At 40.4% G+C, this 26,239-nt stretch overlaps 2 protein-coding genes across 15 annotated transcripts in view; one reads left to right on the top strand and one right to left on the bottom strand.

The window, feature by feature from the left end:
- Positions 1 to 7,156, top strand: part of acss3 (acyl-CoA synthetase short chain family member 3) — a 44,196-nt gene extending 37,040 nt beyond the window's left edge. The window contains exons 12-16 of the mRNA XM_067427568.1: positions 1,913 to 1,994; positions 5,520 to 5,642; positions 5,753 to 5,852; positions 5,958 to 6,133; positions 6,238 to 7,156. Of these exons, the coding sequence (XP_067283669.1) occupies positions 1,913 to 1,994; positions 5,520 to 5,642; positions 5,753 to 5,852; positions 5,958 to 6,133; positions 6,238 to 6,315 (559 nt within the window). The 3' untranslated portion in view covers positions 6,316 to 7,156. The remainder of the gene's footprint in view (positions 1 to 1,912; positions 1,995 to 5,519; positions 5,643 to 5,752; positions 5,853 to 5,957; positions 6,134 to 6,237) is intronic.
- Positions 7,157 to 7,626: 470 nt separating this feature from the next.
- The window catches only part of ppfia2 (PTPRF interacting protein alpha 2), a 225,527-nt gene continuing 206,914 nt past the window's right edge, over positions 7,627 to 26,239 (bottom strand). For 9 of the 14 annotated variants that reach the window (XM_067427555.1, XM_067427557.1, XM_067427558.1 and 6 more), the window contains 10 exons: positions 25,896 to 25,958; positions 22,836 to 22,868; positions 21,211 to 21,386; positions 21,002 to 21,099; positions 20,732 to 20,907; positions 20,583 to 20,651; positions 19,982 to 20,138; positions 16,393 to 16,449; positions 10,410 to 10,484; positions 7,627 to 9,014 (listed from right to left, as the gene is read on the bottom strand). In XM_067427555.1, the coding sequence (XP_067283656.1) occupies positions 10,432 to 10,484; positions 16,393 to 16,449; positions 19,982 to 20,138; positions 20,583 to 20,651; positions 20,732 to 20,907; positions 21,002 to 21,099; positions 21,211 to 21,386; positions 22,836 to 22,868; positions 25,896 to 25,958 (882 nt within the window). In that variant the 3' untranslated portion in view covers positions 7,627 to 9,014; positions 10,410 to 10,431. Of the gene's footprint in view, positions 9,015 to 10,409; positions 10,485 to 16,392; positions 16,450 to 19,981; positions 20,139 to 20,259; positions 20,274 to 20,582; positions 20,652 to 20,731; positions 20,908 to 21,001; positions 21,100 to 21,210; positions 21,387 to 22,835; positions 22,869 to 25,895; positions 25,959 to 26,239 lie in introns of those variants that run through there. The other 5 variants (XM_067427561.1, XM_067427566.1, XM_067427562.1 and 2 more) reach the window with 4 other exon arrangements.

Raw genomic sequence — 26,239 nt, 5'->3', positions numbered from 1 at the left:
GGAGAGATTTGATGTTAATCAAGAGTGTGTTTGAAAGGCTGTCGGATACACGCTCGGAATAAAAGGAAATTGTGGCTTATGATGATACTGATACATTAACCCTACCAGGAGGTCCAGGCTGATTATGGCCGTTTATTTAAAGCATACCTGTCAAGTATCCCGTTTTGGCCGGGAAAGTCCTATTTTACCCTTCTTTCCCGCCGTCCTCCCGTGTTAGTATTTTCCTGTATATACAGGTCCTTCTCAAACAATTAGCATATTGTGATAAAGTTCATTATTTTCCATAATGTAATGATAAAAAATGATAAAAAACTTTCATATATTTTAGATTCAATATATGAAAAATATTGATCTAAAAAAATTAGCATATCATGAAAAGGTTCTCTAAACGAGCTATTAACTCTAAACACCTGCAAAAGATTCCCGAGGCTTTTAAAAACTCCCAGCCTGGTTCATTACATTATGGAAAATAATGAACTTTATCACAATATGCTAATTTTTTGAGAAGGACCTGTATCCTGTATTTTAACGTGCATTATTTTTTAAAAAAATACCGGAGGAAAAAAACTAAAACATTTCCAATCTGAGCTCTGTAACTAGCCTCGCGATAACTGCCATCTGCAGTAGCCTACAGTACTACGGGAAAAAAACAAAACCGAGACGGATGATGGACATAACGATAGTGACGGAAGACACTCTTGCCAAAAAACATAACCCTCGTGTAAATACCGTGATCAGTGGGACAGCGGATTTAATTTTCTGAAGAGGAGCAGGGTTGGGGACAATCGTTTTAGTAAGTTTTGTAACTGCGACTTCAGCATTTCACATCCATATCATGTGAAGATCTTTTAAAGTGACAGTAACCACTTATAATGATAGTGTAAAGAACTAAAGTAATTGCTCACTAAATATGCTCTGCTCTTGACTAAATAACTTCAGTACCTTTAATAAGGGTGAATCTATATATAATTCATAACGTATGCAGTGCAAACTGATAACAATGTATATTTCCTACTTGTTAAGTTGTTATACAAGTAGGAAGAGCACAGGCACAAATTAAAAGTATTATTATTATGGGTCTATGTGAGGATTTATTTCATGCGTTTTCAGTTCATGCCTTTGGAAGATTAACTTTCCTAGGAATTAACTTGAGAAGATAAAATACTCACTTTGCTCCACCGGCCGCACCGTTTCCATGAATGCCTGAGCCGAGCTGAGCTGTGACTGCGACCCCATCCCCCATGTGCGAGTTGAAAACATGCGGAAATAGCTCCCTCTGCTGACTGTAGTCTTTAGTGTCTGGCCAAACATTTTACCAAATATCATCGATTTGTGTCACCGGAGTTATTTTTTTCAGAAATAAAATGCTTAAATCTCTCGTCTCTGGGGGATATGAGAGGGGGGAGCACGATCATTCGAATATACCCCAGGGTTTCTACTGATAGAAATCCATATGCTAATCGCTGAAGTAACCCTTTAAGAGCTTGTCTGTTATTTTGGAAGATTGTATGGAGTTACGTGCCAATGTTAATGTGTAATTATTATAAGAAAATCTGATTTTCTTTGTTTTGCGGAACACACAAGTAGTCGGTCGGTAACCAAACAGTTTGGTCAGTACTGAATAACACCAAAACATTTCTTGAAATATCGTCTTTTACGCTCTGCAGAAGAACGCAAGTCGTACAGGTTTGGAAGAGAGGATGAGGGCGAGCAAACGATGACAGAATCTTAAACAAATCTGCATGTTTGCTGTTAATACTCTGAATTTTTTTAATCCTCTGAATAGTCATTTCTATTTATACTTTGAAGCATTCTCTGACCCTGAAATGTTAAAAACATCCTGTTCTTTGATGGTTTAAAGAAATGCAAGGTCACATCTTGACATTTTCTTTTCTTCTTCTTCTCTCGACAGGCTTCCTCTGCCTCCCGGGGCAGCTCTCAGTCTCTGGCAGAATCAGACACTGTTTAAGAAGCTGTACTTCACCAAGTTCCCTGTAAGCGTTCAGCTCCCTACTCTACTGTGTGTGAAACAAAACATGGTCATGAAGTATCTTTATTTTTGTGTAGTAATTTTGCTTTAAAGTAGCATTTCGTATCACCAGCATAGACAGACTTTGGACTTGCAGTTAAAGGGTTAGTTCACCCAAAAATGAAAATGCTGTCATTAATTCCTCACCCTCATGTCGTTCGACACCCATAAGACATCTGTTCATCTTTGGAACACAAACAAATATATATTTTTGATGTCTGAGAGCTCTCTGACCCTAGCCTGGTCTGTACATAGAGTCTGACCACTCTCCATTGACAAGCGTTTACTTCCGCGAAGGCGGGTACACAGTTAAAGTTTAAAACTGTTGGATCTGCCCTAACCAATCGCTAACGTATGTCATGCGCCCTTCGCCTGTTTCTCACATATCCATCAAAATAAATGTGCACGCTACCTCAGTGATAAAACCATAGGGTAAAACCTAAAACTCGTGCATTCGGATTGTGATTGTGTTTTTCACGGTGGACGGGAGAGTTTTGTGATCAAGGACGCGCCGCTCACGTGGTCCGTAACAAGTATGCTGTAAATAAAATGTCATATGCTTAGTATGATAAGAATAAATGCTGCCATAAATAACGGCACAATTCAAATGTTTACGTGCTTTTAATTTTTAATTTGTTTGAGCGGTGATGAAATATATTGCTCTGTTAATACTTGCATGAATTTTAAAGAAATACAAGTCTAGAAATGCATCCAAATAACAGCAAAGCAACCGTATGGTGCTCTGCAGTGGTCAAAAAATATTATAAACAGTGAATTTATATATTCTTGAAAACTCAGAGATGTGGATTTGGACAGCTATTACATCACCACACGACCTTGGTGTTTGTCAAAAGCAGTAGGTAACTCGGCCGGGGATTTTTCCGTGGGTGGCGGGAATTGGAAGGCAATAAAATCACTGACTAGCCCCTGTAAATAATGACAATACCTTCTGACCCCATGAGGAACAATTACCGTCTTATAGAGCTTCGGCAAACTCCTTCACCACTAATGAAGCGAGCTGGAAAATCAAACTTTTCCCGAATTCATCGTATTGGGGAGGAGGGCCACAACATCATTGCCACCAAAAAAAAAACCAGCAAAGATTGTTATTGCTCCGGCTTTAACTTCTGGATATTCGCAGCAGTGCCACGACGGAATGAATGGTTTCGTTCACATCTTTCTCCGCCGCCATTACTGAACTACAACTTAAACTAGCGCATGAACATCAATGTCATCGTTCTCAGCCACTCCAATTGTTCGCTGATTGGACTGGTAAACATTTGTTCAAAGAAAACCTAAGAATACACCGCAGTCCCAGACGTAGTACTGAAGGAAAATGAAAATCGAGCGGAAGTACGTAGTAGGGCAGAGCCAGGCTACTCTGACCCCTCCATAGACAGCAATTTCACTTCCAAGGCCCAGAAAGTTAGGAAATACATCGTTAAAATAATCCATATGACTCCAGTGGTTTGGCCTTAACTGACAGGCTAAAATGAAATTGTTGAATAAAGTCGTTATTTTTGTTTGTTTTGTGCACAAAAAGTGTTCTCACCGCTTAATAACATTAAGGTTGAACCACTGGAGTCGCAACGACTATTTTAATGATGTCTTTCCTACCTTTCTGGACCTTGAAAATTAAATATGTCTATGGAGGGATCAGAGAGCTCTCAGATTTCATAAAACATATCTTCATTTGTGTTCTGAAAATGAACGAAGGTCTTACTGGTTTGGAACGACATGAGGGTGAGGAATTGATAACAGACTTTTCATTTTTGGGTGAACTATCCCTTTAAGTCTGGGCTGTTTCAGTGGGAAAAGCTGCCCATTCAGACTGACAGGAAAGGGACTGATATGCAAAGTGATCAGTCACAATTTGCTATGTTTGTATATGTTGATTATGGGCAGGTTTATCCGGCATAGACGCCATGAACAATATTTGTACCAAAATAATTGTAGTTTGTGCCTTTTTGATTTAAATTTGTATGTGTAAAATATGAAATGGTATAAAGTGAACTATGTTCACTAGATATTCCGTCCAAAATTCACTATGTTGGAGTCCAGCTATTAGTTTTTCCTCACAAGTGTTCGTGATATAAAGCTCCGTACCCAACTTTAGGAAGTTGGCCAGCGATCCAATTTGCGTCAGAAGGGTTGCGGGCGGCCGGTGGGCGTGCAGAGGCCGAGATTGTTACTCGCAGTTTGATTGGTTTACGCAACTTTCTTTTGATAATAATCAGGCAGGACGGTCATAATCCCATCACAGGACGATGCTCAGCGTGTGCTTTTGATAATTACATCTCAGCTGCCACCGGCTGCTTTTAATCCACATGCTGATTGTAATGACAACAGAAAAGTGTAAAAGACCTTTTCATCATTGAATATGTTTTGAGTAAAGCACTGCTATTTTCTATGTATTTAGTTTGGTAGATATTCCCCTATGCACCTGACCCAAGTTAAACCAGGTGTCCCTAACACCTGCAATATTATCCGCAGGTGACTCCCACTCTGACCACGTCGGTTGACACCGAAGCGTAGCTACGAATTATAACTACCTGACCGCATCGCAACCCCGCCGTCTCGCCCCCTACGAACACCATTGCTTGGGATTAAGATCTGTAGCGTTCCACTAACCTGCCGCAAAATAATTAGACAGACTCTAGGCTCTTGAATATGCTTTAATCATGGCTGGAGGACCAATTTCAGAGAGATCCCACCTTATATAGGATATTAGGAACATATCAAAGTTAACATGCACATTACTTATCATTTGTCTCTTGTATGATTGGTTCTACATATGTGCAAATTCAATAATGGGTTTATTAGTTTGTCGATTACTCAGTATGTCATAGGCCTATTATATTTTGATGGTTGTCTGGCCGTGTCCCTAAGTTTAATTTGTCCTTTTGTGAAATTCAGACATGATTCAGATACATACAATGACTTTGGCCCAAGGTTTGTGGACATTTAGGTTTCAAAAGCATATCAATTTAATACCGCAAGAAAAAGAAATGTTAGTTAAAATTCCATCAATCACATTAGTTACAATGAATTTTAACTGAAACTTTGAGGCATTAAAAAGGGACACAAAATGCCCAAAGTGGGACGTGCATATGCATGATATTGCAGGTATCAGTAAGGCATAGAGTTTGCTAGCTTTCGGTAAGAAATGACAATGTTTGGGAGAAGTAATTTAGACAAAAGTACTGTGGCCTGAGAACACGTAAGCACCGAAACAGAATTTCAAGGCTTCCCGTGTTGCCTTTATACATAGAAACATTTGACATAATGGTATAATGTCCTGTTTATACTTTGATGTTTATACTTCAATAGACATCACTTACATGTTAGAAAATAGTGATTTTATGGGGTGCAGCGCCATCCGGCGGATCAAAGAAATATTACGCACACCGGTGCATGAATGTGTGTTTGTGTAAAAAGTGTTTTCAAGTAGCAGTTTTTATTAAAGTATTTTTATTGCGTTCCCTCCTAGGGTTACTACGACACCATGGACGCAGGGTTTGTGGATGAGAAGGGCTTCTTGTACATCATGTCTCGGTCTGATGACGTCATCAACGTGGCGGGTCACAGGCTGTCCACCGGCGCCCTCGAAGAGGTGAGAGGAGAGCCGTCTCACTCGCGACACCGATAATGACAACCACAATCATCTTTTGTGTACTAACAAACCATGTCTTGTGTGTGCGTGTTCTCGTGTGCCTCCTTCAGTCTGTCCTGCTGCACCCTGCCGTGGTGGACTGTGCCGCGGTGGGGCTGGAGGACTCCCTGAAGGGACACGTGCCTCTGGCTTTGTGTGTGCTCAGGAATGGTGAGGAATGAAGAAAAGGAATACTATATATTTATTACAAGGGAGACTTTTGTTATGTATTGACTGAAAGTAAAGAGATGCCTGTGTTTGTGTTTGTGTGTGTAGACTGCCAGAAGAGTAAAGAAGTGCTGGTGAATGAGATGGTGAAATTAGTGAGGAACACCATTGGGCCGGTGGCAGCTTTTAGGAACGTTGTTTTTGTCAAAGCTCTTCCTAAAACCCGTTCAGGAAAAATTCCACGATCATCTCTCGCTAACCTTGTGAACGGCAAGCCTTACAAGGTAAGTTGGTGACGTGATAACTTGTCAATTAAATGCTCTTGTTCAGTAAAAATATGACGGTACAGCAAAGCTTTCTAATTTTGATGTTTATGTGAAATGCATAGATCAGTCCCACCCTAGAAGATCCTGAGGTCTTTAAGGACATCGAGAAGATGCTGAGAAAGTGTAAAACAACCTGGTAAATAGCTGACCACCAGATATGGATGTGCGCACGCACGCACGCACGCACGCACACCTTCTCTAAGAGGCAAGATTCTGTGAAGATTTGCAATAGAGAAACATGATTTCCAATAGAATGTACTCCTTCTATGCCATAATATTTTTTAATAATACTAAATTGTAAAAAAAAAAAAAAAAAAGAAAAAAAAAAAAGAAGTAATTTTGTGTTAATATTTTATATTTGTTTAAGGTTTTGTTTTTGGACCAAATAAGCATCAGTCAACATGTCTGAATAGGTGAATGTATAAAAAAAAAAAAGTCAGGTTCATATTTATTTCACCCTAATATCAGGAGAAAAGAGAAACAATATTTTACATAAAATGTATTTTGTGTAAAGAAAATCATTTAGATTTTCTATTATAAATGTAGCATTATTTTTTGCACCCCAATTGTCAAAGCACCAACAATTGTGCCAGTAGGTTTTAGATTGTATTCACATTTTTCAGTTTGACGACCAAAAAAGAAAAGTTGCGCGCAAACAAAATGTAGTCATAAAAATGAGCTCCATTGTCATGAAGTGAAATATTGTTGTCCTCCTCTTGATTGTTAAAACAGTAACACTTTACAATAAGGTTTCCTTGGTTAACCACATTATATTTAACATGAAATAATAATGAGCTGCACTTTTACAGGATTTATTAATCTTTGTTAATGTTCATTTCAATGTTTACTAATCAAAATGTATTTTTTTGGGTCAACATTAGTTAAAGGGATAGTTCACTTTAAAATGTAAATTGTCATCCTTTACTCACCCTCAACCATTTATGAGTTTCTTTCTTCAGCTGAACACAAGGGAAGATATTTTGAAGATTGTCAGTAACCAAACAGTTAACTGGAGCCATTGACTTCCATAGTAGGAGAAAAAAAATACTATGGATGTCAATGGCTTACTGACATTCTTCAAAATATCTTCCCTTGTGTTCAGCTGAAGAAAGAAACTCATACAGGTTTGAAACAACTTGAGGGTGAGAAAAGGATGACAGCATTTTCATTTTAATGTGAACTATCCCTAACAAACAATGAACAGCTGTTTTGTTTTTTTTACTAACTAACGGTAACAAAGATAAACAAATACAGTAACAAATATTTTGGCCATGGTTAGTTCGTTATTGATATTACATGAACTTACATTAACAAGCGAAACCCTTATTGTGAACTTTTACTGTTCAGATATAGGCTATACATGTTTTTGTGAGATTCATCTAGGCTAAATGTAATGTATCGCACATGGTACTAGTGCAGTGTCAGCATTATAAAAAGATTTCTGACAATGATTGTTATAAAGAAAACCTATTTGACTGTACTTTTATTGACAATTAAAATGTCTTTGATCACCACATAGTTTTGACCAAGATACAATCAGTAATAAAAAAAAAAAATGGACACAAAATAAAACGATTCTTTGTGCGTGCAAAACAGGGATGTACAAACTGTCGAAGTGTCAGAAATAACTCAAAGACAGGAAGCGGAGGGCTGTACAAGAGGTGTTCCCTGCATTTTGAACACAAACAAGAGTTGGAAACATTTTTACACCAAAGTAAGTCACAGCAAGTAAGTGTACGATCACTACGAGCTAAGCCTGTCTTTTAGCGATTTCCCCCAACGAGAGGCGACGGGACGCCATCGAGACGAGGCTGACCGATCGGCCGCGGCACCACCCGCGAAACAATTAGATCGTGAACCATACGTGGTTTACATTCTTTCTAACCAAGCGACAACACGTGTTTTAAAGTCAACACGAGAGCTAAACATCCCATCGGGGTGAGTGCCGGCGGCGTTTCAGCAGGACTAGGTCCCCAAAATCCGCCAAAAGCTCACATTTAGGATTTTGTACGTCATACTCGCTTTTCATGATCCAGTTTGCGAATCGACGACAGATGAAACAAAAAAACTGGGCAATATTACTTGAGTTTACAAATAATATTCGGCTCGACGTGTAAACGCGGGTCAAGCAAACGGCTTCCGAACGCCGTTTTACAACATCCGGTATGTTTAACCTACTCGTCGATTAGATGTATGTTTTTGAGCGGTTGGGGAAAAGACGTATACTGCACTCCTTAGGGGTAAGAGTGAAAAAGTAGCGTGACGTATACTCGGGTGAGTCAGGTATGTATTTTAGGAGGGTGGGGGGTCGAGGGATCGAGGGAATTCCAGTCAGCAAACGGCAGCGAGCCTGAAGACACACGAAGCAGCAAACGAAAAGCAACAGCGCATGGAAAGAGTCTCTCGGGTGTACGGGAAAAGCGGGAACAGCAGCATCGTTCGAAACCACGACGTTAAAAGACGCAACGCGCACAAAGTCCGAACGTGTCGTTTATCTTTTTATATAGACGTGTATATATTTATTTATATTTGTTTATGTATTTCTATATATAAAACAGCTTTATTTATAGTGATTTACATTTGAAACTACACATCCCCTGTAGAAGAAATACACAGTACTTAAGCCGAAGGTGGCGCGTGGCGTAAAAGACAGAAAGGGCGAGAGCGTGTCGGCACCCAGTCGGACGGCCGGGCCGCGGCGAGTGCGGAGGAGCGGGACAGGAGGTCTGCGCTCCTTCTCGTCACCTCCTCGCCCCGTCCTCCACAGGCTTCCGTTGTTCTCTTGGCAGTGTGACTCATCAGAATGGTTTGCTCGGGCCAACTCGAAGGTCGGACGACTCTGAAAGATACAAGACAGACACATTTTACATGAACACAAGCGGCTGTGGAGGTTTAAGGAACACAAGTAGTTTTGGAATGACACAAAGATGGGTAAACACCTTCGAAAGGAGCTTGAGGAGAGTTAGCTATGCGGAATACCTGCCTGGAGACTGTCTTTGGGAGACGAGCAATGACACTGTACAACAAAGAGGTAGTCACTGGATTTTCAACCACGACAAGTAATGTGCTTACACATGGGACAAGTATTTTTAGCACAAGCGAACCGCTCCAGAGTTTGTGAAATGGAAACTAATGAGGAGGGTTTGTTGCTTTTTGGTTGATATATGTGGGCTTGAGGCAATAGAGCGGTAGAGCTTGGTTTCAGCATACAACAGTTCCTCCATTTTCTGTGAGGCGCTCAGAAGCAGAGATCTGATAATGCGTGTAGTTAGAGGGGCTGTGGTGTTATTGGAGGCTTAAGTATGTTATCCTGGCTTCTCTGACTTTTTTCTGGGAGGTTGTCCCTGGGTGTGGAATTTTGGAGCACTTGTAGTTTGTCACAGTCTCTAAAGTAAAGTTTGTGGGCAGGGCTCAGCTGAGATTGTGTCCAGAAGCAGTGGTCATTGCGGCTGGCTGGCGTTTTTATTTTCCCTGTAAGATATGTGAAATGCATCACATTTAGTTGCTGATGAGAAGTCCTGTGGTCATTCAGACACTAACTAGGTGTGTGTGTGTCATTTTGGTTATGTGGAGTAGCACACAATGCTGAAGGATGATGAAGGGAGAGGTAAATAGTGTGCTTAAGCACTCTTGCTTCAGGTTTGTTTGGGCTGTCTTGATTGAAACTGACGTGTTTGACTCCAGAAAAGATTGAAGTTTTCAAAATTTAGTCAACTCATGTTTTGTTTTTTGCAGCCATGTATTTAGACCAGGGATGGGCAAACTTGGTCCTGGAGGGCCAGTGCCCTGCAGAGCTTAGTTCCAACCCTAATCAAACCTCACTTGAACCAGATAATCAATGCCTTCAGGATCACTAGAAAGTTTTATCAGGGTTGGAGCTAAACTCTGCAAGGCATACCTGATTTAGAGTAACCTTGAAAATATCTTAGTTCTTCTTGTTGGGAGTCTTCTTGATCAACGACTGAAATTTGTAAGGGTTAATTGAAATCCTTCTAAAGGAGTTGACATCTTTTTCTGAATATCACTTTGGATGCGATCATAATGTAGAGATTTCAAGGTAGCATGCAAATCCATTACGTTTGAACAGCATAAATGGCATTGCGCAGATGCTGGTGCTTTTGGGTCAGATTTGATTGGCGAGGGTGTAAATGCAATTCATGAAGTGTTATTTATCAGGTATATTGTTTCAACTGTAGAGACAGGAGGCTTTTTTGTGTGCATGGGAGACACTCACAGCGTGTAGTCTTCATGTTCTCTCAGCAAGAGTAGGTCCTCACAGTGGAGCTGTCCAAACGCTGTACTGCTCCAACTGCACAGAAACAAAGATATACAGTGAGTGAGTTTTAAAAAAAATGTCTGTCTGTCTGCCCTGAAATGTAGCCATCTATCCCTAACGGAAAGTGTGAATGTTTTTTATTGGTTTCATAACTGACATGTTGTTTGGAGGAAGTGGAGAGTACATAAAAGGCTGAGGCTTCCTAGTGTGCTCCACATTTCAGGATGAGAAGCACTTCTGTATGAATGTTGTACGGATGAAATGTAAGATGATGATGTTATCAATCATCATCATTGTGAGAATTTGTTTAGTGCAAGTGTGTGTGCCATTACAGATGTTTGATAATGTTGTGAGGAGAGAAAAAGCAAAAAAGTAGGCATACACGATGCGATGAATGGAGACAAGTGGCTTGCTTGGCGTAAGTAGATATTTATTGTATTGGAAGTGATTTGAAAGAATTCAGTACAGCACAATGTGAAAAAAAACAACAACATGGTTAGTGCAGTAGGTGTGGTGTAAGCGGTTAATATCCAAACACAGAGTGCAGGAAGATCCAGTGACACTTAGGAAAGGTGTTAAGGGGGGGGACATGAATCAAACGGCCTCAGCAGTGCTTTTTAGAAGCTAGCACATGTGGAGAGCTCACAGATGAGTGTATGAACAGTGGGCAGAGAACAGTAGTTGATCTGACAATAGCTACAATGTGTTCCTCGTTAGTGGGTAGCGAGGTGGCGGAGACTTGAAGGAGCGTAGTTGCCGTGGTTACTGATTGTTAAAGGTGCACAGAGGGTCAAGTGACTTGGCACAAAGCGTCCGATTGGTTACTTGTAGAGGAGCCAAAGCTGGGGAGGAGGAGGCAGCAGGTACACAAGTCAGTGTAGCTGAGGCGGCAGGCGTCGTGTGAAGACCAGCTCATGTAAAGACAAGGCGACTCTACCTGCGCGACTCCACCGAGCAGACCACACCGACAGGCCACAAAGGTATTTCCTTTACACTTTTGTGGATGATGGGACTACACTCGCAAGCTCATGGGTTCACACTGAAACCGTCTCTGCTGGCCGACGTATTCATTCAACTAATCTGTCATGCACTTGCCTCCAATTTACCCTAACCTTCATTAGATGCTGCTTTTTTGTCTTGACAACCCTTGACAAGGGGTAGAGCTCCACTCTGCAGCACTGCGCTCTTCTAGGAAAACCATTTTAAATCATGGCTCTCATCATTTCAGCCACAGCACTACGATTTCAGCACACCTTCCTTCCCATCTATCTTTATCACATTTTTAACGACAGAAACTCAGCTCAACCCCCGTAACATAACTCGCCAGCAGGAAATGCTACCCACACTCCAGCAACTCTCACCACAACATCACAAGAGTCACACCTCCTCAATAAATCAAAGAAAGAAATGAATTAATCAATCATTCACATGCACTTACAGACACCTTTTGTCCAAGAACCAGTGGTCACCTTAGCAACCTCAAGTAAAGCACTTGAAATAATCACAAATGAATGACCTTACTATAAGATAAACACAATTTTACCATTACACATACACTGTCCAAAAACAAACATGTCAAACCACTGTCGTTATTTTCTGTTATGTACACTCACAACACAATGAGCCAATGATATTCCTGTACTTTCCAATCTATAAAAATCATTAAGGCAGGCGTACACTGTGCGAATTCGGACACTCGAAAGGTCGTGAGATATTGCAGATGCTACATGTCAGTTAATTTGATCACCACATCAAATCAGCTGGTACTAGGCACGACTGTTTGCACCGCGAGCCGGCCGCGATCACAAACATTTGCTTTAAACACAGACCGGAGCTTTCAATGTTGCTGATAGCTTCAGATACAAAAAATAAAGAAAAAATGTGTGCAAATAATTTGTTGAAAAGCAGAGAACAGTAGCCATTCCTTTCAACCGAAACAACCAGAGGGAGAGAGAGGGTGTGCGTGGGAGAGAGAAAGAGAGTGTATGTGTGTGAGAGAATGCTGTGTTTGCAGCCACTGAGCTAATAATACTCATAGATTGAGCCTATGTGACGTGCTTTTGCATGATTTGGCAATAGGGGACAGCCATATGCCGGTAAAAATGGGGCAGACTCCCCAAACTTTTTAAACATGCTTAAAAATTATCGTACGGTCAGGAGGTGCTCGGCTCGTTTCGCATTTCCTCTCACCGACTGCGAGCCGCGACCATACGAGCATCCACGATGTCCAAACTATTTCTCTCGAGGAAAAAAAATTATCTGCGAGTTCATACGACAGCAAAAATCGCACCGTGTACGCCCGCCTTTCATGATTTGTCAATCTCTCAAGCACTGCCTATGAGGTAGCCGGTGTGCCTCTACTACACTGAGCTCTCAATCCATGACACCCATACCAATCAGTGCTTTTGTTCAGTCCACACAGTGAGGCCATGAAGCCACTTCTTTTCCAATAAAACAAAAAACAACCAATAATATTCATTATTGGGGGCAAGCACAAACAACACAAGTCGTCACACCAACTGCAACAACGGTTCAAGACGATTCCATTCAAAACATTTTAACATAATTTTAGGTCCAAAACATAAAACAGCCTTACTAAAGTCACTGGTAATATGATTTCATGCTTTATCCATTTTGTCCAATAGGTGGCGCTCTGACCAAATTGATGCGTTGTGGTCAGATTGTGGTGACCGTGACGTTTACATGGACAACAATACTCCGATATTAATCTGATTAAGACAATACTCTGATTAAGAGGCTACCATGTAGACAGCGATTTCTAATTACCTTAATCTGATTAAAGTCATAATCTAACTAAACATAAATCGGATTAAGACATGTGGAGTATGCCAATTTTAGTCGCATTATCAGAGAGACATGTACACACCTTAATCTACCTATTAATGTCGTGTCGGAGATTTCGCAGCATTTTGTGACAGGACACATAACGTTACGCACAACAGGGAAGTGCAGAGGTGAGGCTTTATGGGTTCGAGCCTCTGCCCTTTTTGAAAATTAATCAGAAGTGCTCCTCTCAACAATCATCGATAATATTGTGGCCAATAAAACAGAATTGTAATTATAATTAATATAACAACGTCTACAAACCAGTAACAAATGGCGGAAAAGTCACGTTTATCTTTTACGTATATGTCAGTCTGAAATGTCGTTGCCATAACGCGTTGCTATGGGCGGTGTGTGTTTTACTTGACTGTTCATTCTGAACACTGCGTCCTCTCTCTATATATTTTTATTTTATTTTTGTTGAAATTATTATGCTCATTGTAAAAGTAAAATACAATAAGTTTGTATCTGTAATTGCGAACCAGATGGGTCATTCAGTGAACGCCTGTGGCTTGACGGCAGGAAAAACAATCCAAACAGTCAAGATTTTTAAACCTTTTCATCATTAATCAAAGCTATTATTATAAATGTAGGCTGTCAATTATGAGGAAAGAGGGGTAGTGTCTCTTCAAAAAAAACAGAGAGACAATACATAATATTACAAAAATACATCAATGTAAATGTATATACAACATTATAAAAACGCATGTTTTTTATACTTCTTAATGTAAAGTACTGTCCAACAGCGACACCCGCAGGTGAAGTTACAGCGGGTTTCCTGAGCCCATAAAATTGACAGACCTGCCAAAGTCACGCTATGATTGGATGTTGGAGAACATAGCGTGGCATGAGGACGTAATGACGTGCCATAATCGATCTTTGTTCTATCACATGTAAAACGGGAACATGAACTCTAAAAGCAACTCATGTAAACACCTTAATCAGAATATTGTCTTATTTAGAATAAGGTCAATAATTGGATTACTGCTGTCCATGTAAACGTAGTCACTGACACACGCAAAGTTTGCTGTCAATATGCCAAAAGCATTGCAGAGATCCAGCCTCAGAATCATTTTCCCATCATGCTTCTAATTTGTCAGTGCAGTATATGAATACATGAGTACAGTTTCGTCTATCATACCTTCTTAATTGTACCTTTTGTACCTTAATACCTTAATTTTGTACCTGTACCTTAATTGTACCTTCTTTTTGGCAGCGTGGTCTTAAATTGATCTGGTTACATTTTTATCAAAATCAGAGCAACAGCCTAGGAGTAATTCCAAACCTGTTATTCGGAAAATCATAAATGGTGACAAAATAATAATCCAATCCAATCATCTTGAGCCAGTGAATCACAGGGAGAAAAAAAACTTTGGACAGTTGGTGGCACTACAGGGATTGAGTTAGACGCTCTAAATTTGCTATGCTGACAGTTCAGACTGTCTTCTGTCTGTGTGCCACATTTCCTCTCTTTCCCACAAGTGCGTCTATGGGCTGCTGTATACTCAGAGAAGAAGAAACAGAAGAATAAGATCACAACAGATACAATAGGTGCCTACACACCTGTGTATGACCAAGCATCCATGAACCCAAGTCAGAATATCCACCAGTTCATAAGCACAACATACCTCACTCACTCACTCTCACAGGCACTCTTCTGTAATCCACAGACAAAGCCGGATATTCACTAAACTGGCCAGTAATAAAACAGCCCTTAACTAAATAATTTCAAACAATGATATCTACAAACAAAAAAGGGAGCAAGAACACTCATATTCCACCACAGAAACGCCATCTTCCGAACCGCTTTGACGTGTAGGTGTTGACATATGGTATTTCTATCAGTCGCCACATGACATGCTAAAATTGCAGCCAGATAGACCTTAGTGGTACCAAAGACAATGTTCTCATTGCTGCACAAAACATCACACGTCTGCAAAAGAACGGAAGGAACAATGCGTATGTACAGCACGCACCATAGCCCAAACGCATTCCTTTTCCCGACATGTGTAAACCACGCTGGCGATAGCTGTCGCGGTGTCCGTCACCCTCAAAGGCGTCACCTTTAACTTAACATCTCATTGCCGAGGCCCGGACAACTACTTTGTCAGGGCCTGGGGCAAAGATCTCCCGTTTGCCCGAGACAGGTGCTCCCCCTGGAAGAGGAGAGGCAAGGTCTTTCACGCAGGAGCTGCATTATCTCTGTCGGACGTTGTTTCCTCGTTGGCAAAAGACCCTTGTTATCTTACTCTGATTTACCATCTCTAACAAACACTCAAGGCGGTGTATTTGACCACATCTTCCGCACCCATAGGCTCTCTGCCTCTCTCCGAGAGAACAACAGCCGTGCGATAAAGTCATTCTGCAATTAGGGTGGAGGTGATTTGCCATTGACCGACAGATACATTCAACAGACGCTCAACAGTTTCACGAAAATGTTGCGTCTCTGCAACACGTGTCGAGAAGCGGGCTTCGTTTCCCTCTGCGCTCTGGCCTTCTTGTCGCGATGGTTAGTCGGCGAGGAGTTCAGCGGCTGCTCTCCTATACGTTACTTATAAGATCCCTCTGCATGTGGAAGGGGGGACTTCCGTCTCGCTGCCAATTCTGGAAGAAACATTACAAGGGAGGATAGCATCCTCTTCCTTATTTTCCTCTGAGACGCAAGCAATCCTTCTTACTTCATGCTCTCCCCATCTGTACCTGGAGAATGGCAATGACATGTACCAAATTCAACAACTACCTAATATTTACACTCGTTTTTTACATCTTTGTGAAAAGTGGCAACTACAGTTACTAAAAATAATTTTGGAAAAAAAATGACTTTTTAAATATCATACATTTTTCCCTGTCGTCGATTTACGGATTGGCTAACCTCATGCTGTGAACGTCACACGTCTTGACTCTTGACATCCGTGAAAGAACTGAAGCCTGCCGTGACCCTGCTGTGAATCACTGTTGACATACACTTGACAGGTATATTTGACGGTTAAGAAAGGACAGGAGACGTTGAGACCACGTAAGGGGGGGTACGAGTACACTGCACTGTAAGGACGGGGGATAGGAATGCCACACAGTTGGAGGCGCTGTCATATCTGACCTTGAAACCAGTCCAAATACATGTCGTCGGGACTGTCGTCCATCGCCTCGTACAGGACTACCCGGCAGCGGGTCCGTAAAAAAACAACAGAAACACAGTCAACCTTGTGTGTGCGTGCACGCGCTTCTTTCTGTCCGTCTCGAGGTAAAGTTTGTGTGTAACTGGCTATGTTGAGAAAAGTGTCTCACCCTACTACTAATAATGTTTTCAGTTTTAACAAATGAATGCATGGATTACCTACTGGCCAAAATATGTATTCATGGTTTACTTGTCTGAATGGCCAAAAACAGCTATGGCACAGCAGTATTAAACAGTCTTTTCCTGACACAAACCTACTGTTGACATACATTTTCTATCATCTGCTCTACTTTCACAGAGCAACACACAAGCATACAGTGATTTCTAAAATATCACTTGACAAATTCAGCTTTTAAATAATACCAAATCATAGCATACTATATACTTAAACGAAATAAATAAATACATCCATGCTATAGATAAATAAATTGGTTATTTTACATATGTATAGAATATATTGGATATTTATCTATCGCTAATATTTTTATTGAGCGCCATAAATGAAGGCCAGTATCCACCTTACATCAATACCAGCAGCTCTGTTAAACTGATTATAATTATAACAATTTCACATTACAGTATAACTGAAAGCCAGGATGAAACTACAAACGATCAAATATCAGCTTCATCAAATTATCTATCACCTTGTATTCTTTATTTATAACAATTTTCAAACATTAAAAAATGACTTTTAATTTGAGCGTAATTCCAACGATATTCACATTATTTAAATCCGTTATATCACATTTAGCTGTGCCTTTCTATATGGTTTGGTAACATTTTTGTCAATTTCTGTCAATAACTATAACTTAAACCCGCATGTCAAATTTGTATAACTTTTAATACAAATTACTATTCTTTAACCCAGCCCTGACTAACTATAAAATTGTTCAATTTTAGCACAAGAATACAAAGTGTGTCCCATTTCGGAAAACAAGAAATGCGGTTCATCGCTTACACAGGCGTGTGACTGACGACAACACGTTAATGGTCCATACAGGGCACAAAATACAAATCTTATCAAGAACTGCTTTTACATAATTTCTGTTTCCAAACAATATCCGTCCATTTGGTTAAGAACTTTAAAATACCATTTAATTTGCCTATCAAGAAAGGTCTAAAGTTTTATTATAAAATGTTCAATTATTATTATTATGATAAAATCTATGACGGTACTTTTTTTAACTTTATAATCTTATGCATCCACGGAGAGGGAAAAAAAACTGTACTTCTCTACGAACTATTGGATTTGCAGGTTTACTTAACATTTTTTTAGAGAGAGAAGTATTATTTTTTCAGATTTTCACCCAAAATAGAGGGTTGTTAGCATTACTGTGTACACGCATATAATGTCATGCATTTCATTCATACTGGTAGACGGAGGGCGCACTCGTGCTGAAAGTCCACAAGTAAGACGTATAGAATTCATAAAACTTATTATATTCGAGGAAACCCCTCATATGGACAAAGGCTTCCATCTATCGCTGTAGCAAAACAAAACGCACAGAGATGTTTTGACTCATTAAACATGAAGACAATAAACATACAATTACAACAGCATATAGTTTATCTGTGTTCTAGACATCTTGGTTACTTTCGGAAGAATAAAGTATATTTATAATGCAATGCTAATCGACATAGCCTTTATTGCTGTATAGAACAGTAAAATATAATTTCTGCCTCATTCTGTGATAAAAACCACGTTGCATCACATAATGAAGTTATTTCAAACACTCGAAAGATGTTATGAAAGTGAGTTTGGAGTAAAACGCCATTTACATGTTCTCTTTTGTTGTGCTACAGCAGGTTTGCAAATGCATCTCGTTACAAGTTTGGAAAGAGGTTTGGCGCTTTTTCAAATGCATGGTATAAGTGACTCAAACTCAGCACTTGCAGAGATGGAGTAGCGTTTACTGCGAACCGATTGCTCCGCGCTGATCGCATCGCTGTGCTTTACCATGAAACACATGCACAAACAGACTCGTTTCATTAAAACTTTGCAAATTCATAATTGCACTAAGCCAAATTTAATTTAATCGTGCAGGCGCAGATTAACCCTTATACACAAACAAGCACGCAACAAATGCTTACTTCACACACAAAAAAACACTGCATCACACACGTGCAAATAATCGCATACGTGCTACTGTGGTAAATAATCGCACATACCAATTTTGTCATGGCAGCTTTATAGCCCTGTAGACGTATACACATACACACACACACACACACACATATATATACACATACATACATCCCAATCAGGCATAACATTATGGCCACTGACAGGAAGTGAATAGCACTGATTGTCTTCATTATGGCACCTGTTAGTGGGTGGGATATATTACGCAGTAAGTGAACATTTTCTCTTCAAAGTTGATGTGTAAGAAGCAGGAAATTGGCAAGCGTAAGGATTTCAGTGAATTTGACAAGGGTCAAATTGTGATGGCTGGACGACTGGGTCAGAGCATCTCCAAAACCGCATCTCGTGGGGTGTTCCCGGTCTGAAGAAACAGTGGTACAAGGAAGGAACAGTGGTGAACTGGTGACAGGGTCGTGGGCGGCCAAGGTTCATTAATGCAAGTGGGGAGCGAAGGCTGGCCCGTGTGTTCCAATCAAGAAGTTCATGCACGTTCTTGTAGAAAGGTGTCAGAATACACAATGCATCGCAGTTTGTTGTGTATGGGGGCTGCAAAGTGTGTCGCTTACTTGGGGAACACATGGCACCAGGATGCACTATGGGAAGAATTCAAGCCAGCGGAAGCAGTGCAGTGCTTTGGCCAATGTTCTGCTGGGAAACTTTGGGTCCCGTTATCCATGTGGATGTTACTTTGACACGTAGCACCTACCTAAGTATTGTTGCAGACCATGTAGAACCTTTCATGGAAACGGTATTCCCTGGTGGCTGTGGCCTCTTTCAGCAGGATAATGTGCCCTTCCACAAATGGTTCAGGAATGGTTTGAGGAGCACAACAAAGAGTTTGAGGTGTCGACTTGGCCTCCAAATTCCCCAGATCTCAATCCAATCAAGCATCTGTAGGATGTGCTGAACAAACAAGTCCGATTCATGGAGGCCCCATCTTGCAACTTACAGGACTTAAAGGATCTACTGCTAACATTTTGGTGCCAAATGCCACAGCACACTTTCAGGGGTCTAGTTTCGTCCAACATAATATTAGAAAGGGGGACCAACATAATATTAGGAAGGCGGTTATAATGTTATGCCTGATCGGTGTATGTATACACACATATATATATATATATATATATATATATATATATATATATATATATATATATATATTTACACAATACTAGCGTTGTGCTTTATATATATATATATATATATATATATATATATAAAGCACAACGCTAGTATTCCATCTCAAACATAGCATCCGTTTCACAGCACTTTTAACCACGTGCATTCCCCCCCCCCAGATGACTTTTGTGCTTTGTTTGTCCACATCTGCTACGAATAATAGTGTGAGTTCTCGTGCGCGAATCTCACCCTCTGGTGGCAGTCTGCGTGAGTGTGCGGAGGTGGCAGTGAGGCGAAAGCCTGCAGGCAGGGTCTCCGCTGAGCCAGGCATCATGCTGATCCCGTGGACGTCCCGCGGAGGAAACTGCCTCCTCCACGACGGCCCTCGGAAGTCTTTCTCATCGCACTACGGATGGTCCAAAGACAAATTTAGACCAAATTGCTTTCTTGCACTGCTTATTGCAGCAAATAATTACATAAACTATATATGTGCTTTTAGCTTTGCTGTGCGATTGATGTAAGCTTACATTGGCACATTGCACTGTCAAGGTCAGTGGAAAAAAACAAACAAACAAAATGTTGATTAAATTCTAATAAATATACTTAGAATTCATGAACCCTCATACGCTTATCAGTAATTTTTTTAATCCAGTTTTTACTTGATTTGTATTTTCATGCAGATTGACTAAAGTATACAACACCCTATTCAAATCAATTCCTTCTTGTGTTTAGTTTGGAACTTCGAGAGTATGAAGTTACAGCAGTACACAGCAATGCAGGATTTAAAACAAACCTTTGTCGATTGTACAGTTCTAAAAAAGAAAAAGAAAAAAAGAAACTAGTGCTTGACCTCATCTAATCGCCTCTCGGTTCCCAGTGCCAGCAGATTGTTGTACTCTCTTTCAAGGATTTGTCTAGCCTGTGGAAGAAAAGTGTCAATTAAGCATTATTACCTTAAAATAAGCATGTAGTATCTGTAAAGTGTGTGTGGATGGTGACCTGAGTGTTTTGGTTGGGGATCTGCAGCAGCAGGGCCAGGCTGCTGTAGTCAAAGTTGTCGTCGAGTGCAACGAGCGCCCCGTGCACGCCGCTCTCCATCAGGATGTTGGCATAGTCGCGGAGACCGATGCTCTGGATCCAGCGAATCACCCGTTCGTTACTCCACACCAGCACGTCTATGCCAACGCAAACAAAATCCTAGGTGGTGTTTTTGTTCATTTGAATATCACAAACACAATTGCTGTCGGCCACTGAGTGGCTTCTACCGACCTCTTATCTCGTGCTGGCTGCTCTCTCTGCGTCTCTCCAGCTCCTTCCTGTCGTAGTTGAGCTTCTTCAGACACATAATGCCATACTGCAGACTGGTTCTGTTACAAGCGATACGTCGATATTACAATTAAAGCAAGTTCAAATGTAAAGTCTGCTCTGACTTAATTACTCCGTATGAATAGTGACACCAATGTTCTTGGACTGCTGACCTGTGAAAACTGTCCACCATTTTTAAATGCACTCTGAGGTCCTTTTTGGTGAGGTGGTCAAGCATACGCGCGTCCACCAAACACTCCATGAAGTAGCTGCGGTACTGAGGTAGACCAAGACTGGGCAGCCACTCGTTCCCGATCCACTCGTGGTTCATGTCCCCGTAGGCCAGCGTCTACGTCGCACGCACGACACGGTACATTTAATGACCGTGTGATTTCGACTAAAGGAGCTACTTTGTGGTCTACATACTTTATAAAGTCTAAGGCCCCGTCCACACGAAGTCAGAGCTTCGTATCCGATCTTTTTTTTTTTCCTCGTTTCAAAAAATATCTGCGTCTACACGAGAGCTATGAAAACGACTCAAAACGATGTAGTATGTATGCCAGGCCAGTCTGTGGCACTGTAATTCTCTTACAGAAATACACTAAAACTGGAGAAGAAGATTTATGGATAGAAGGGGTAAAGCAATGGTTGGAAGTGAGGCACAATCTCACAATAAAATAACAATAAATACATTTGCTACTTAACAAATTTTTTATTAACGCCTACAACTACCCCATCCCTAAACATACCCTTACAATAATGCAAATACGGTAATTAAATGACGCAATATTGATGTGCGCATGCCCAGTGCCCATAGTTATATCCATTAACTCTTTCACCGTGCAGGACGTAGTGTGACGACACCACCGTTTTGCAAAAGATACGGATTGGCGGTAGAGATTGTCGTTTGTAGATTTATCCACTTTGGGACCGGGTTTCAAAAAATATCGGATTCATGCTTCCAAAACGCCGGATCCGTGTGGACGAAACGCTGATATGGTACAAAATGTATACGTATACAGCTAAACGCGTCTCCGTGTGGATGGGGCCTTAGTTGCATGTTCATTGAGCTGCATCTTCATCTTTCAATACATTTCTATCAACTAAACACATTACATTTATCAAAATTCACACTAAAGACATTTATAATGTTACAAAACATTATTATGGTGGGTGGGGCATTTTCCACAAAATGAAACATCAAAAACTGTTTTCAGAATTGACATAATTAGAAATATTAATTGATAATAATTACTGAGCACCAAATCATTTCACAATTAAGACTTGGGTAATAGCTTTTAAAAATTAGTATCACAGGAGGAAGTTACATATTTAAATAAATGTATTCTTTTAAATTAAAATAAATTTCAATATTCAAATAAATAAATGCAGCCTTGGTAAGCATAACAGACTTAATAAAAATGAAAACATTCAGGAAATTTTAATTATTTAAAACTTATTCACTACTTTTAAATTAAAGGATGTGCATTATATGGCATAGTTCCTGCCTTTGCTTTATGTAAACAGTATTTGGCGGATAGTTACATCACATCTCTTCCGGGTATCCTCATACGGGTAAGCAAAAATTGCTGACTTTTACATATTCACACCATATAGTGGATGACATCCCATGCAGGCAAAGTTAGTCAGAGGTTCTATCGCACTACTAACATAAAATGCATGTAAAATAACTTTTTACTGGTCTGCACATTAGACAACCATTGCAAATACATATGATAATGAATGTGAATACAGTAAGTGCTAGAAATTAATTAGTGTAGATCTATTATACTCTTACCTGCGACCAGCTCCCCTCCTCTGACTGGGACTTCTGTGGAAGCAGAAGGAAGTGACTGTATCAGCGCTACGTCTGCAAGTTGTTACTTAACTGTTATATTGCTTATACTGCTTATATGTTTACTTTTTAAAGCACATGTATACACTATATTGCCAAAAGTATTGGGACACCCCTTCAAATCACTGAATTCAATTGTTCCAATTACACCCGTGGCCAAGGGTGTATAAAATCTACAAACATTTATGAAAGAATGGGTTGCTCTCAGGAGCTTAGTGAATTCAATATTCACATACTACATATTCCACGTAGCCTGACAAGCCAGACCCACATCAAGATGTTTGGTCTGGAAACTCACCATAGACAGGGCTCAATCCGAGGGGTGGGATAAACGGTTGTCTTTCAAACTCCCTCTGTACGCGATAGGATACGGTACACAACCAACCAGAGCAACGAAGGTGAAACAGAGCTCGTTGACACATTAAACATTCGCCGTATTCGGTCGGCAAAACTCCGAACACATCTTCCCTTTTTAAGAATGACTTCAGTGCCGTTCTTTGTTCTTTTCTCAGAGAAAAGCTTAACTCCAAGTCTTCCAGAGTCGCGGTCAGAGCTGATTCGAAAGACCACCATTCGCCAGTTTCCGTCTAGATTTCTAGGCTATATTCCACGGTCAACTTTTTGTGGTATTATAACAAAGTGGAAACAATAGCCATTGACCACAGGAGTTGAGCTTGGCACCTTAATTCCAGTTAAATTAACTTCAATGCTTCAGCGTACCAAGACATTTTGGACAATTTCCTGCTCCCAACTTTGTTTGGAGATGCCCCCTTCCTGTTCCAACATGACTGTGCACCAGCACACAAAGCCATAAAGACATGGATGAGCAAGTTTGGTGTGGAGGAACTTGACTGGCCTACACAGAGTCCTGACCTTAACCCAATAGAACACCTTTAGGACGAATTAGAGCGGAGACTGCGAGCTAGGCCTTTTCATCCAACATCAGTGACTGACCTCACAAATATACTTCTAGAAGAATGGTCAAAAATTCCCATAAACACACTCCTAAAACTTGTGCAAAGTCTTCCCAGAAGAGTCGAAGCGGTTATAGCTGCAAAAGGTGGGCCTACTCCATATTAAACCCTACAGATTAAGAATGAGATGTCATTAAATTTCATGTGCATGTAAAGACAGGTGTCCCAAAACTTTTGGCAATATAGTGTACATAGTTTTATAATAAGTCACAAATGATCGCTCAATTGTACATGCTAATGCATCGGTTGCATCTGGCAGCTTTAAACATGTTACACAACAACACAGTAAATGAAACTAGAACAATGTAAGAACTTTGTCCTTGACTTCATCTCTGCATGCACATACAATAAAACATTACACACAAACTACAACCCCAAATCCAGAAAAGTTTGGACATTTTGTGAAATGCAATAAATTCACAAATCTGATTTAATAATCTTTCCTTTTCATGGATGTACGCATGGGCCTTTTGTAGCTATACATTCATATTTACCTGACAAAGGTCAGTTTTTAAAGTTTTAACTGACCAAGTATATTTTTAAGTGTATTTTGTAAATATAAACAAAACTGTAAATATAAACAATGAGAGATTTGTCAAACAATTCAAACATTTCCAAATGCAAGATTGCAAAGAATTGTGAGAATTGCAAGACTGCATTTTAAGAAACCGTTATACTACTTATTTGACTTATACTTATTTGGGAGTTATTTGAAAAACCATTGTCGCTTAGTCTGCTGCTGCATCAAGAAATGCCCCTTAAATCTCTGTTAACAAGAAAGCTACATCTGTTCAATGCAGACATGGTGCTGAATTCTCTGGTCTGTAAAAGACAGTGGAAATGTCTGCTGCGGTCACACAAGTCCACATTTCAGCTTGTTTTTGGGAAAAACTGACATTGAGTTCTGAGTTTCTAAGATGAAAGTGACCATTCAAACATTCATCAGTGACAGGTGCCAAAGCAAACGTGTGTCATGGTGTCATCTACCATTGATATGGAGGGATATTTCAGGATTGTACAGAAACATACTGCCATCAAGATGATATCTTTCCTGGGAAGCAAGACAATGCCAGGCCTCATTCTGCACATGCTAAAACAGTGTGGTTTCTTAGACACTCTACACCGTAGAAGGAATGTGCTTGACTGGCCTGCCTGCAATCCAGATCGGTCTCTTATTGAAAATGTAAAGGAGAATCAGACAACAGTGACTGTGGACTGTTGAGCAGCTGTCTTGTATCAGGTGAGATTGGCCAAAAATTACACTTTAAGCTAAACTTCATTAGTATCTTCAATTCCCAAACGTTGCAAAAAGTGGAATTAAAAGGAAAGGTGATGTGACACAGTGGTAAACGTGCCCCTGTCCTGAAATTTTTGGAATGTGTTGCTGCAATCAAATTTTTTCATATTTACAAAATACACAAAACTTTGAAAATCTTTGTAATTTTGTCAGTTCAATAAATGTTAAAGAGAATTAACAAATCACATACTTGATTATATTGCATTTTGCTAAATGTCCCAACTTTTTGAATCGTGTCAGAGCTGTTCTATGGAAAATTAGGGCCTCTGTTTCTGCCAGTTCACCCATCTAAAGATTGTTAGCACTGGATGTGATTGATGGCAGCACGTATGAGCTTATTATGGAAGCGCAAATGCATTCAGAGATGAACTGATGAAATCTTCCTCTGCCCATTCAAAGGCCGGAGCTTGGAGTCGACATGAATCCCCATTCGCAAATCATTTTACTTCTTTCAATTGATGTATTTCCACTTTTGAAGTGGGTCAAAGTCACTCTCGAGAGCATCTTGATATCTGTTCCTTTTTCTGTTGTTTGCCATTATTGCAAACTTGAACCAAGCACAATAACGGCAGTAACGTGTACTACAAAAGTAAATGATGCTCATTTCGATTTCATGTCGACTTTCATGCTCTACCCTGATTCTGTGAAACGACAACCTTCGCAAAAAGTGTCAGTAAGAGTAAGCAAAGGCTTTTTTTCTGTTAGACAGTAGAAAAGGATGAGGTGACTGACCGTTTTCGAGGGGGCGGCAAGTGTCTCCATTTCCTCGTGGGTTACCCACACATTACCCGACGGCTATGTGGGTGGCCCCGGAGATGAATCCGACAGGAAGGGCAAGCAGTGTTAAAGAAGAAGAGCAGCAGCACTGTAAGCCAATAGTGTTACAGCATCACAGTCAGTTCATTAGCAAGACCCGCCCACAGAGTCAAAGGCCTGAGATACACACACAGAGCCACATGCGCACTGAGCGCACGTCAGGTGAGACGAAACATTGTTCTCTGACGGGACGGGAACTGCTGCTGAGGACGACAAGTGTTTAGCATGCAAAATTAGCTGATGCCTCAAGTCTTGTGCAC

The sequence above is a fragment of the Pseudorasbora parva genome, chromosome 20, assembly GCF_024679245.1.
Source record: "Pseudorasbora parva isolate DD20220531a chromosome 20, ASM2467924v1, whole genome shotgun sequence".
NCBI lineage: Eukaryota > Metazoa > Chordata > Actinopteri > Cypriniformes > Gobionidae > Pseudorasbora > Pseudorasbora parva.
This window is presented reverse-complemented; position numbering and strand designations above follow the sequence as displayed.